This window comes from Micrasema longulum, unplaced genomic scaffold, assembly GCF_059751315.1.
Source record: "Micrasema longulum isolate JH-2025_06_02 unplaced genomic scaffold, ASM5975131v1 h1tg000700l, whole genome shotgun sequence".
NCBI classification, from domain to species: Eukaryota; Metazoa; Arthropoda; class Insecta; order Trichoptera; family Brachycentridae; genus Micrasema; species Micrasema longulum.
The window spans coordinates 5,891-20,416 of NW_028277896.1; the positions used below are offsets into that span (position 1 = coordinate 5,891).

Genomic DNA, 14,526 nt, shown 5'->3' on the forward strand with positions numbered 1-14,526 from the left:
AGTTCAATAGTTGGTAGAGGTACTTAATGTGAATGTGGGACATAAAATTTGAGTAGAATTATAATCAATGTAATTATTCTTTCAATTGGGGCCAATCTGATGTTTCTGTTTCATAAGAATAATGTTCGGGGTGAATTACCCACTATTCCAGTAATTTAATCCCCTTAAGCCGAAACCGGAAGAAAGGATGATCAAATAAAAGATCAAGTCAGTTAGAAATTTAAAGACAGTAATTTTTTAGCATTCTTGCATAAATTGAACATGTTTCTATGTTGGAGCAAGAGATGTCGATGTCATTATAGGCAATCTACAAGTTTCGTTTATAGTAATGTTGGCATTGACTGATGGAAGAGGACTATTGAATTGAACTAACACTAGTTCGTAAGTTACAACTGTTCCTGCAATCTGTAACATCAGAAAGAGTTTATGTATAATACGTTTTAAAAAGTGTATGCAACTGTAAATAAATATGTCCATTTTTATCAAGTTGACCCTGGGCTAATATTGTGTGTCGTCGCCATAATACGACTATCTAATTTATTCGTCAGACATCTTTAAATTACAAATTTAATGATAGTGTGGAAGGAAATCATAATCTCAGTGGTAAACAGAACTGAGCCACAATATCATTGTTTTAAGAAACATTATTTTTATGTTAACTAATTGACAAATAAAAGCATCATTGTGTTGTAGAACTGACTTATGAGTCGTTTATTTCCAAAATCCGCTATCTCCCTATGGCTGCCGTAGGAAGATAACGGGTTTTGGAAACAGACGACTCATTTATTCACTGAAATTAATTAAACTTTTAGGAAATATTAGTTGCCTATAAATTTCAAAAGATTTTGTTATGAAAAAGCTTGTTACAAAAGAGATTCTCTTGGGTCTTTTTATCATGAAGACAGCAAAATATTCAAATGGTAATAATAAATACAGTATTGTTGATTCGTGTGAGAATTTCAACAGATAGTGATTAGGATTTTAAATCTGCTTAATGAGTAGAACATTTAGAAATATTCTTATAATAGCCCAGATTATATACATATATAGTCGGTTGCGTGGTAAAACTCATTGGGCATTACTTATAAACCTGGTATAAAATTGTGCCTAGGCATAGTGGTAGAAATTTATACCTTCGTGCCTAGACATAACTTTATACCAGATAAGGCTCATAGAGTTCAGATTGGTAAAATGACTTTATATCAGTAAATTATATGTTTTTCAATAATCTCTTGCAAAACTGTAGTGAGTGAAATTATACAATCATAAACAGCTGTTTCGGATCACAAAAAGGACTGTTATTTTTTTAAGCAACATATTGTTGAAAAATATAAAACTTGGTGACAAAGTCACTCTACTGTAAATCAGTACATGAGTTGTACCTGTCTTAACTGATGATGTTTTTATAGCAGTTTTTAATTATTGGTAGTAAATTAGAAAAATAGAGAAAAATAGACAAATAAACTAATAACTGTGATATTATTGCATGATATTATGTTTTCTAAACGTTTTTGACTAACAAACTGGATGATCCGTGTAAAAGAGATACTTTGAAAAAAAGGAATCTAGCTTTATTAAGAAATCAAATAATGTAATTTAAACTTATTTACTTTGTATCTCATGTCTTCTCTCGAGCTAATACTTAGTGTTATGTTTCGGATGATCCAGTTTTTAAAATTTATTATACATAAATATAGTTATTTCCTCACCGTTAGGATAAGTCCTCGGGTTATGTAGAAGAAATTAAGACCTGTTAAGGCCACCATGTCCGATGTTACATGGTCAATAAACCGTTGAATCTGTAAACAAATCCTTACGTTTATTTTATGACAGCTGATGTTATTTACAAACAGTAATTTTATATTCAACATTTTAAACAAATAAACATTAGTAAAAGGTTACGCGAGTTTTTGGTAGTATTCTATTAATATAAATAAATAGTTGTGCTGAAAAAAAACCATATACCTCAATACAATATGACTCTGAAGGGGCGCAGAAGAGTGCCAATAGTGGCCTCCTGGCGGAAGTATGAATTCGAGCAGCTGACAAGGACACTCCCAAGAATCTGCCCATCAGAAAACTGAAGGAGAACAGGAAGTAGAGTGCAGTTATATACCCACTGAAAAATATTTACATAACAATATGCCATAAGATAAAGTGTCTTTTTCAAAAATATATACACTGTTACTATCATTAAGTATTTTGCGTATAATATTACATTCTACTTATGTAATCAACAGCATTCCATATATATATATATATATATATAAATATTAATTTTTTGAAATACCCTATTATAAGGTATGATGTATTTTCTAATTAATATATCTTATGTCTAGTGAATTAAATGAAATTGTAAATAATGAATTATCATTTTTCTAAATAATCAGTTTTAGTTCATAAATTATCTAAAATTAAATAAATCCTAGTGTAATTTTATTTACCCATCTACCAATTTTTCGCAAGGTAATTCATCTTCATCTTTCACTGAACTAAAACAGAAATTTCAAACATTAATTTTTGAATAAGCCTTTAAAAAAATATTATTTAAATAAATAGAAAAGGATCAGATAGATATTTGGGTTGATTACTCAGAACAACTGTGTCCATAGAGAGATGTGTCCGATAAAAATAACCTACAAGTCAATCCTTTTTAAATATTTTTGATGTATTTTGTTTTTGTTTTCATTTGAATATTTATTTTTTCTTACTTTAAACTGTTGAAAAGCTGCAGGCAGATTGTGTAAAGATTGTTGGCAAAAGAAAGTAGAACAATTTCATTGATTGCGGTATCAACTTGTCTCACAAGTTGAGACAAGTGAGCATATTCATTGCGAGTGATGTACCAAAAGTATTCAGGTAATATCTGTAACACATTCATGACGTCATATTTATCAGGAATACAAACTATATGACTTTAGTAGGTATATTTCATATTAAACAACATATTTACCTTTCCAATAGAGGCATCTAAGCAAAAGTTGAGATGTTCAAAGCGTTCTGCTAGCCCCAAGCTCACTAACATTATAAACAAATCTATAAAATTCCAATTAAATGTTGCTATTAGATTTAGTATCTGAAACCAATATTGATAGATAATAATGTTGCTAATACTTTTGGCTGAGAATATGTATGATTTTTTATGTAGTTATAATATTTGCATCATTTTGAAATCTTTACATCACAATTTTAGGGAAATGTTTTTTCCCAGATCAGTTCGTTGCACACACCACTGTACAATTTTTTTTAATTTTTATATAGGTACGTACTAGTTCAGGAATAAACAATATATTTTTATTATAATATCGATTTCCCACTTAGTAACTCCTAATAAAATTATTATTTAATTACTAAAACCAACCTGTAATATGAAAGCCTTCCAGTGTGAGTAAGTTGTTAAGGTAAAAAATTGTGGGAATGAGCTTGTATAGAATCCTTCAATAATGGACTTATTTTTTTCACAACCCCAAACTTTAATAACTCCCGCAGCAATACTTAAAACATGTTCCACTAAAAACAAGTATAGTAAATGTAAACATTAATAAACTGTATGTTCATAATATGTATTTCAAGGGGAAAATTATTATGTTTGCCGACGACATTGGACTATTCTATAAAAATCAAACAGACGTATTAACAAACAATGACATAAACGAAGACCTCACTATGGACAAACACAAACTTACTTACACTCAATAAAAAAAAAAGCAATATTATCCATTTAGAATCTAGAAAAAAAAGTCATAAAGTAGATGCTTACATAAATAATGAGCGAATAACTGAAATTGAACATGTTAAATACTTAGGACTAACAATAGAAAGACAATTGACATGGATAATTCATATCAACAATTTGATTAGCAAAGTGGCGACATTATCGAGTCTTTTTTTTAAAATTAAAAACTTTGTTCCAAAAATGAAAAAAATTCTAATGTACGAAGCCTATGTAAAAACTAAAATATGTAATACGCAATTACTATGGGGAACAGGATATCAAAATGACATAAACAGACTACGAAGACAACAAAATAAAATATTAAAGTTAGTATATGACCTTCCCTATTTAACTGCAACTAGAGAACTTTTTAAACAAACTAAGCAATTAAATATAACTGAACTCTTTCAACTAGAATCATTAAAATTTATCCATAAATTAGCCACTAATGTAATTGTAGGCGAAGAACTAAAACTTGTAAAAATTGTAGTCAACATGGACATAATACGAGAATATCAGAAAAATATCATAAACAACTTTCTAAAACAAGGCAAGGACAATCAAGATTAATAAACCAGGGACTGAAATTATACAATAAACTACCAGACAAAACTAAACAAAAGACTCGGACAAACTTTTCAAAAGATGTAAAAAATATTATTTTGAACAACAGAGTATGAATAAAAAATGTTTATATTATTTTTGGAAAATGAATGTAATAATCCGTAAGGGTTAATAAATAAATTTTCAAATTAAAAAAAATAAAAAATTATTAAACGTATGTATTAATCGGAACTGTTTTGGACCACAACCAAACTTAATCACAGAACTTAGAACACAACTAAAAAGATGGCATAGAAATTTTAACTATAAATACACAATTATACTAACCAAATGCAAGAAACAGAACAAAAAAACAGAATACTTTAAATTTCAGCCGAAGAGTTCGGCTTTTCTTCTGCAAAGGATAACGTTGCATAGTCTCTTGTTCTTCTATGGCAGTTCCAAGGGATGGCCAATTGGGGGCAAGGCGTAAGAAAAGTATTTGAGTAAGGAATGTGCTACTGTAGAACACAGCCATTCCTAAACATAACAAATAATATATTTGCCGAGACAACATTTTACAACAGTTTGCATTTCGATTGTGTTAAAAATGTATCTATAAAAATACACAGACGAAGCACACAACCTTTCATTTATGCACATAGAAATGCAAGTATGTTAGTAAAATTGAATTTGAACAATACTTTCCTACATTATTAATATCCAGTCCAAATGTGAAAATTCGCACAAAGCAAAGTAAACAGAAGGTGCATCCTCCGAATATGATCACCATGCTGTACAACATTCGACCACAAATCCATTTAAACCTAAAAAATTGAATACTTCTAAACTATTCTTAAAGTAAAAAGGCTTAAGGTGATTTGGAACCAAAATATGAAAAGATGGGCGCTTTTATCAATTTTGATGAATAATTTTCAATTTTAGCTTTATTTTCAAGGGAAATACTACAAAAATAGGTTTGCGAAAACATTACAATTGGTTTTAACAATTATCATAACAGTATATTTAATGTGCATTTTCAAAAACTGTACAAAATATAAAAAAAGGTTATTTTATATTCACGCCTACAAACAGGTGTATAAAAAATATAAATATAGGTTTTCCATCTCTCTGGACAAAGATGTTCTTGATAGCAAAGTTACCTAAGTTCACAATAAAATTTAGATAGGTATGATGGAACTAATTTATTTTTATTGAACCATTTCATAGAGTCCAATAAGTACATGATAAAGATGAATAAATTTAATGAGAAAATATTTGTGTTAAAGGTGTAGGTATCTATGAAATTGGTAACTTTACCTCAAATAGGAAGCATCCTCATCCAAAACACCAATCAAAGGCATAAGACCAAATACTTGTCCTAATGTAAGAACGGAACCAATAGCTCTGTGGAACGTATCTTGGTTAGGTGTTCCAGATGATAAGGCTCCATATAATGATTTTTTAGAGGATAAGAATGTTTCTGAAATATTGTGTGAAATACTTACTATAATGGTAAATTATCAGGTTACATCATACAAACCAATAACACGCAAACAATATTTTACTAGAGTAAAACATATGTGATTCACAAAGTAGGGAAATTAAAATTACATTTGGTGCAGATATGATAATTCTATCCACTAAAAATAGAACACTTGTTGATAAATTAATTTATTTTTTATTTCACGTTTTACATAACACTTTAAAAAAAAAAACATGAATACCTCACTGGGCACAACCCGTGTCGAGGCATTCATTTACATGATTTAATATATATATATAAAATACATATAACATAATACATATTCATACTTAAATCCACACAGATAAATATAAGTACATAAATAATAGTAAGAAAGAAAAAAAAGAAGAAAAAGAAAACAACATTATATTATTAGTACAGCTCACATACTTAACTACTGTGCAGACATTAGGTCAAGTAACAAGCTACTGTCAGCTCCCAAAATAATATTATAGATTGGTTAAAATGAATAAGTTTGAATATTTACCATCCAATGTGAAAACTTGTTTAGATTGAATCATATTACTTTCAGCAACCAGAAATGTTCTATAAAAAATACAGGGAAGATAAAAAAAAGATTAAAAAGTGGGCTTGAAATAATTGGTAGAACGGTTAATGTTACATAGTGTTTAAAGATTACTTTAACTAGAACGAGATTAATATAATATATACATATAATATATATATATATATATATATATATATATATATATATATATATATATATATATATATATATATATATATATATATATTTATATATATACCTTAATAGGTCATATTTACAAATTAATAGGTAATGTAGTACAATTTTTTTCTAAATTATAATTTCATCAACTGAATATGAGTATTTTTTTTTTTCATGCAAATAAAGTCCAAATATGGAAAATAATCCAACGTTATTATGTTTCCATAATGCTCTTAGTTTTTCTGTACTTCTATATTATGTAGTACTGCCCATTGATAATCTAAATTAAAAAAACTAAAATTAGCCTTCCGTACATTCAATCTACAATGGTAAGGTTTTCAGTCAAATCCTTTCAATCTCTACTCCATGGGAATGTAATGTAAAGTAGCAAAAAATCACATCATATTGTTGTTGCTGCTGTTGTGTTGAATAAGTTGGGAGTTTAACCCGGGATCTCAAATACTTCTATTTTGTACAACTATATACCTACCACATAGAGGTACGAGATACCCACATTTACGAATTATGTAAATTATATTCATATTTATATTTATTCTTTTAAAATATATTCATATCCCTTTTTATACATAATCTTTGGGCAAAAAAATACAAATTATAAAATGTTTATTTAAAAATACCAACCTATGGTTTGATTGTTTAGAATTCTCCCAGTGAAAGGAAAATCTCGGAATTTCCGGGAGTCTTGTGGGTTTCCTCATGCCGTGATTTATCTTATTGTTAAACATTTTGCAGAAATATGCTTTTTAATCCACGTAGAGTTTTGAATAGTAGGTTCTAAAGGCCTACTGAAGTTTGACTAACGTCACCTAAAAAGTGCCTATTCTAAACTCAAACATGATTGGCCCATTTTACACATATCGTCAAAATCCACACAACACGGTAAAATTAGGGTGGATTGACATTTATTGTTTTCTTTTACATTAAAAAAAATATTCAGTGGCTACTCTCAGGTAAAAATCCAGCAAAAGGAAATCGAGTGGAAATTAGACGGCCTTATGGTGTACTGGTAAGTTCATTCCCCTACCATTAAATAAATCAAAATAATTATCCTACTGTAAAAATCAATCCACTCTGTTTTTTTACCATGCTGTGTAGATTTGCATGATCGTATGAAATGGGACAATGGCCTACAAATATATTTCTATATATTAGTCATTCTTAAAATTCATCACCACGTAAGTTACATATTAGTAAATAAACATGTAATATCAATTTATAATGAAGAGTTCAGTGCTTTTTTTTGTTAATAGATTATTAAACTAAGCCAAAGTTTAAAAATAAATAAATTATGTACCGTATTATCAGCGCTTTGATTTTTCAGTTTTTTATTTCTGAAATAACTCTTCCGTGTATTTTTAATCACTGCTGCCCATTGGTGAGCATTTCGGAAAACTTCCATAACTCATTGGTTGATTCATATGAACTAGTGACGTCGTTCTAAGTAGTTCGTTTTTATTAAAATATTTTTTATAACTTTTTTCATACATTTTCAAAAACTTTGCCATGATTGCATTGCATTTAATCATTGGATTATTGAAAAATATTCTTATACCAATTTATAAAACTAAATACCTATTCTAAATACCTCGGTATGGAAAAGGCCACCCCCGAAAGTAACAAATACGAGTATTTATTGGAAGGACAGCACATTTTCTAACACATACCGAGGTTCCTAATTCTAAATACATAATCTAGTGTGACGGCGGTCCCTAGAAAGGCCGCTAACTGTGTTGATGTCCGTAACAAGCACCAAAAATATATTCGGTTGCTTTGGGGGTTTGAGCATTTAAAGCAAATGAATGGTAAAAAGACAGACTTTTTTTTATGATGTTGACTGATGCTGTTGCAGAAAAATAATTGTTACGAGGTTTTGAGCCGCGAGTTTTGAGTAGCTGAAAACAACATCGTATCACATAGCATAATGTAGATGTAGGTAAAAAATATACCATTTTACAATTTATCTAGTGCAATAAACATTTTGTTTACTTGTGTGTTGTCTTTGTCTACATAATATGAACTTTATTGTGATTATTATGTATTTTGTATTACCTATGTGCATTGCAATACAAGTATGCTGGTATGGTACTTGATTCTTATCTAGATCAGTAGGTGTAGGGTGTAGGTTAACGTGACCATGCATCCCATTTTGAAAGGGACTGTCCCGTTTTTTGTCAGTCTGTCTCGTTGTCCCCTGCATAGCTTTCGGGATGCCAAAATGTCCTGTCTTCAAAAAAGATCAACCCACTATACGAATGAAAAAAAAGAATTTGACGGTAGCGCCTAGTAGCGCAGCGATGACGGTATATATATATAGTGTAATTGGAGTTGGAATTCAGAGATTTTTTTATATTTTGAGTCTAATTATGTTTAATACTATTAAGTACTACTGTAACAACCTCGACCCTGTAATAAATTTTTACACAAGATGAAGCATGTTTTGGATCGTAAGCTCTTAAACTTATTTGGCCCAATTTCAGAATGAAAAATTTTCTAAAGCCCCATAATAAGCTAAACATTTGTCACTGTCGGCAAGAGCGTGGTGGGGGGGGGGGGGGGGAATCACCTCCCTAGACTGTTTCGACGCCCCCCAATTTTCTCTGGGCCTTCTTCTGGAAGAGAGTTCTCACCTCAGTTTGATTGACTTGAATTCCATTAATTATTTAATTTATTCAAATTATATAGTATTCCTGTAAATGCGTTTTATGCCCTGAATGACATATATCATAATCATCATTCCATATCCGCTCCATAGTTGGAGTATATGGTGTCCACAAAGAACCTTTGATCATCTCTGTCCGTCGCCAGCTCCTGTGCATCCTCCCAAGTCAGGTTGACGTCCCGTAGTTTTGACATGAACTGCTGAAAATCAGTCATTCAGATATTGGTCCAGGACGTTGAGCATGTGATGCCTAATAAAGTGGAAAGCGCGGTCAAGGTTCTCAGGAAGCAAACACAGTATGTGGCCTAGCCAACCGTTTTACACATATATATAGGTATATTTGGGTACTTTATATTTCACCATTATAATTGATATCAACCATTATCGTGAAAATCACATCAAGGGCATTGTACAATAAATATCAATAAACAGACCGCATATGGACGGTTGGGATTCTAGTACCCCTTTTACAATTATGATCATTTTCAATAACAAATAAAAGATAGAGTACACTATGTCTTGCAGCTACAGAGTGCACGGATGGTATGAAATCAAGCCCCATTTATGTTACTTTTAAAATTGAGTTTAAGTATATAATAAACTAATAATTCAAAACTATAAATGAATATGTGTTTTCTTGAATACACATGATAAACTAGTATGTTTTAGTACCTCAAAATTAGTAGATGTCCCATTTTAAGAGAAAAAATGAATGGTCACATAAGTGTAGGTAGGGTACACTGGGAACGGTTGAAACAATTTAATTTTATTCGCATTTAAAGAAAAATTGTTGATACTACTTGAATGAATATATTTCCAGTTCTTAAATAAAATAGATTTGGTAGCTACAACTCCATCAGCTAGGCTACAAAAATCACGTTAAGAAGACAAGAAAATTAGTTAATTAGTTAATTAAACCCCATACTAGGGTTAATTGAAACAGTAAGGTGGGTCAATTGAAACACTCAATTATTTCAAGAAAAAAATTAAGTTTTTTATTCAGTCTTAATAATTTTCCGTAATATATCAGTATTTAATGAGATCGTGAAAAATTGGTACTTGAAACATAAACATATTTATATTTATAAACGTAAATATTTTTGACCTCAAAACATACTCGTATATGCTATAGGTAGCTTAAAATTATCATTGACATAAGGTACAATAAATAATTTTCAACCGTGATGTTCATTATCAGCTTCAGCTAAAACATAATATATAATGGAAGTAAAAAGAAGCATTTAGTCTACAAAATTGCTTGTTTCAATCATAACTAGAATTGTAAAAATACCGTAGCCTACCAAATCGCTCGGTACTATACCGGTAGTCTACCATTTCCTACCGTAGTTTTGGTAGTTTATTTTTTAGGTAAAACATACGAAATATTTTAATAAATATCTCTAAATAAATACTTTTTTATTATGATTTTATTATTCTTGTTTTATTTTGAGCTCCTTGCCGTCTCTTAAGTAGTTTATTGGTGAATAATTTCATGTTTCGTGACAGTACGGCTTCTTTTACTCGTACCATGAAAAAATAAGCATTTCGCTAAATTTGAATTATGCAACTGAAGTGACTAGTAATGAATTCTCGTTCATCCAGAATGAAGAACTAGAAGATTTATATATGAAAATAGAAGATCCTCTTAGTATGGAACTGTATAAGCACCTGTATTTTACCTGTAAATACAACCAAGTACCTACATATTTTAAAAATGATATTTTCCTATTTGTAATATTTTCCTTTAAATTTAATAAAAATACTGTTCAAAATTCAATTAACAGCCTTTTATTTATTTACCTTCCGGGAATAAGTTTAAGGATGATTCAATTTTACAATATACACACGTAACGTTGCCATACGCCATGCCAAGCGTAATAATGAGTATTGAGTTTGATTACAAAACATGAAAAATAATCACTTAAAAGACGACAAAAAGCACAAACTACAACAAAAATTAGTAATGTCTTAATGAGTAAATATTGTTTTATTCAAAATATGAGTCAGTGCCTTATGGGCCAAAATTTTCGACCTGTGATGTTAAAAGGAAAATTTATGTGAGAAAGGCGAATTTTTTTTTACTAAACAGTGCCCTATGGATTGAAATGAGGTGGTGCGCTATGGACGAAAATAATAAAATATTACTAATAAAGTGATTTAACAGCCATTATTTTTTTTTTAAATTTTTCTATAAAATCATCATTATTCCATTCCATATAAGGGCACTGTATTGCTACACTATAGTGTATCTTGATCATTTTTGTTACATGTAGGTGAGATGATCAGTCTTACGCTTCAGATACCAGTCCAGGGACTATGAAAAATATTCTAGTGTAAAAACACCCTTCTATAAATATTTCATGTCAACCATATCGGGAATCGAAACCGAGACCTCTTGGATGGTAGGCAAACGCGCTGCCCCCTACACAGCGAGGCCGAATATGAAAACTACAGAAAAATACCAATTTATACGGATTCTTACTATAAAATAACAATGGTATAAATACAGGCCTTATAATAAAATATTACCAATCAAGTTATTATTATTATTATTATTACCAATACAGCCATTTTATTAAGAAAAACGTTTTCTACCAAAACTACCCCTTTCTACCGTATTCTAGGGCAGAATAAGTTTCTTACAATAAACTACCAATGGTATATATATTACCGGCCTTACATCTCTAATCATAACACACCCATTTTACTCTCTATCCGATCTGTGAACTTTTCTCTGTGTGAAATACAATAATATTTAAATAAGTATGTATGCATAAAATATGGGTTAGTATGTAGATAATAGGGAAAATACAAAAATAACCAGTAAATTAAGTAAACATGTCCTACTTTAATAAAGTAGGATAACAACTAAACAACTATCATTGCCATATAAACAACGTCAATCACCCGATTGTGTACTAGTTTTTGTGGGCCATCTTTGGCTTGAGTTTGCGAATAGGTAAAAAGTTATGTTTGTAGATTTTCTCTATTATTTTTTTACTTAAGCTAGGGTTTCCTAGGACAGCGGTGCCCGTATCTTAACGGCCGTAGTGAACGGTGATGCGGTAGGCTGCCGTCGTAGCGGTGACCAGAGAGTGGTTTTATTTTTTAACGGTGTAATCAACACCGTTTTTATAGGAAACCATTCTCTAGTCACCGTTACGACAGCTGTCCACCGCATCACTGTTCACTACGGCCGTTAAAATACGGGCACCGCTGTCCTAGGAAACCCTAGCTTTACTCAAACATTTTTTATTATGATCCATCACTAATGAAATTAGTTTGACAGCTGTCATTCTAATCAAGCTATATTTTTAAGGACTATAGGTAGTATCTCTTTTGGACACCAAAATCGATTATTCTAGGGGGACTATATAAGGACAAGGCCCGATTGTGTTAATTTTAATTGTTGTTTCAAGTGCAATTTATTGGTTTCAAGATTCAAACATGCTAGACGAAGTGAAGAGTGCAGCATCACACGCGTAGAAATCGTGGTTTTCGAAATATTTGAGATGCTTCAACTGTGACGTTTTTTAATCGTGCCCAGTCTATCCTACATTATCTTTAGCAATCTATAAGTTGCACAGTTAGAGTATTGTGTTTTATTCATTATATGTACCTACTTATTCCGTATTTACGATTTACTAGCAACATGCTATAAAAACAGTGCCAGCAAAAAACAGAAGCAGTAGGTACAAAATATTATCTATCGTCGAGTAGGTAGGTAAATATTAAATATCGCACACATTGTATATAATACTTACAATCTACGTTATTGAACCCTACTTATACACCTATGTTGCAGTATAGAATACATGCATTTATTTAATCGTAAGTGTACAAAGCATTGTTTTCCGTCGGCACGGCGCGGCGTCGCCGCGGCGTCACGTCGCGTCATTCGATCACGCAAAACTCATTTTCAAAACACTACAGGTGCTATTCTGAACCACTCTCGTGGCACGAGAAAACAGTCTTTCTCGTGTATTTTGTATGTAAACACACGAGATAATACGGCCACGAGAGCGTTTGGAATACCAGCCCAGAAAACAATGAATTAACGAGAATTATTACTTTGAGGAATTCATTTTTAGTAGACTTTTTGTATCATTAGAAATAATTGCTAAAAATGCTTTTTGAAAAAATACTAAAGTACAAAAAAATACTGTATGTATTTTGCCCATAGAATTAAGAATTATAATTTTACGATTTTGTCTATAAATAGCTTATTTGTAGGTAGGTAGGTAGGGTGATCAACTGTATTGTCCTGTATTTTACAGGATGTCCCGTATTTTAGCAACGATTTTAGCTGTGTCCCGAATTTTAATAATTAGAATACGGGACCATACATGTATAGGTAGGTACTATAGTATTAATGTAAACCTAATTTCAAGTGTCATATTTTGACATGACGACACGAGCGTCTTTAATCTATTAATAATAATTTGTACTTTAAAGTGTAAATATGATTGAAATATTCATCAACTAAATACATAGTTACCTAGGTAGTTAAAAAAGCGCAAATATTATATACGAGAGGTCAAAGACGATCGAGGAGTCGCATCGAAATGTGACATTTGAAAATAGCAGCTTTTTTGCTTATGGCTTTTCATGGTATAAAGGCGGTCTGTAAATCAACTATGTAGGTATTGATTAAAAGGTCAACATTTTACCATAAGAAATCACACTGTTGGTTAGTAAATCAGAAGTCTGACAGAAAGTTAAGAATACTCTGTCATATTTTACAATGTCACCATTCTTGTTCCAAAGTTTTATACAATTTTTTATGTGAATGTGAATGAACATCTAATAGTTCGTTCTCGGTGACATGTAAGGTTTTGACTCGACCAATATTTGTTTACTTTCGAGGGCCTCGTGTGCAACAACTATAAAGATTACAGAATATCTAAAACTATAACTAAATAGCCCGTTTCATCGACTACCGCGAAATCCTCCAGTTTTGCCCTGGATGGATATTTTGCCCAAACAGTGATATGATAATGATAAACCTTTAAAAAAACATATTTCCATTTGATTTCCGTAAATTTGGTACATTAAGGATGAACGTAGATTTATGTCACTAACTTCCCTCGGAAGCTTTAGTCACTAACTTTACTCAGTGGCTTGTCAGAACCTGTCAAAGTGCGCCTGCAATTTGTTGCGGGCCAATTACGACTCAGTGTTTTTTAATATACTGCTCGATAGCAAAGACAAAGGTAAGTTTTTCCTGTTGCATAATATAGATAAATGTTTTCAGATCATTTCCTGTTTATATTATGTGCTGTCAGTAGCTTAAATCAAGAATTATGACGATGGGCAAATTTAAAGGCATAAGTTGAGCCTCTGGGTTGTCAATTTTGCCCAAACGAAAAAATGTG

At 31.0% G+C, this 14,526-nt stretch overlaps 1 protein-coding gene across 6 annotated transcripts; it reads right to left on the reverse strand.

The window, feature by feature from the left end:
* Window positions 1-210: 210 nt before the first annotated feature.
* On the reverse strand, window positions 211-13,319 carry LOC148279567 (gustatory receptor for sugar taste 64f-like). Of its 6 annotated transcripts, XM_088229726.1 has the most exons (10): window positions 12,916-13,066; window positions 6,271-6,329; window positions 4,607-4,798; window positions 3,362-3,510; window positions 2,954-3,076; window positions 2,712-2,866; window positions 2,445-2,492; window positions 1,966-2,119; window positions 1,710-1,799; window positions 211-405 (listed from the first exon to the last, which is right to left on the reverse strand). In XM_088229726.1, the coding sequence occupies exons 2-10, from the start codon at window positions 6,302-6,304 to the stop codon at window positions 268-270; spliced, it is 1,083 nt and encodes a 360-aa protein (XP_088085852.1). In that variant the 5' UTR covers window positions 6,305-6,329; window positions 12,916-13,066; the 3' UTR covers window positions 211-267. The 6 variants fall into 6 exon arrangements, with proteins under 6 accessions (XP_088085852.1, XP_088085855.1, XP_088085856.1 ...); XM_088229729.1 differs by lacking the exon at window positions 4,607-4,798 and having other exon boundaries at window positions 12,916-13,319; XM_088229730.1 differs by lacking the exon at window positions 4,607-4,798 and having other exon boundaries at window positions 1,966-2,080; window positions 12,916-13,080.
* Window positions 13,320-14,526: the final 1,207 nt, after the last annotated feature.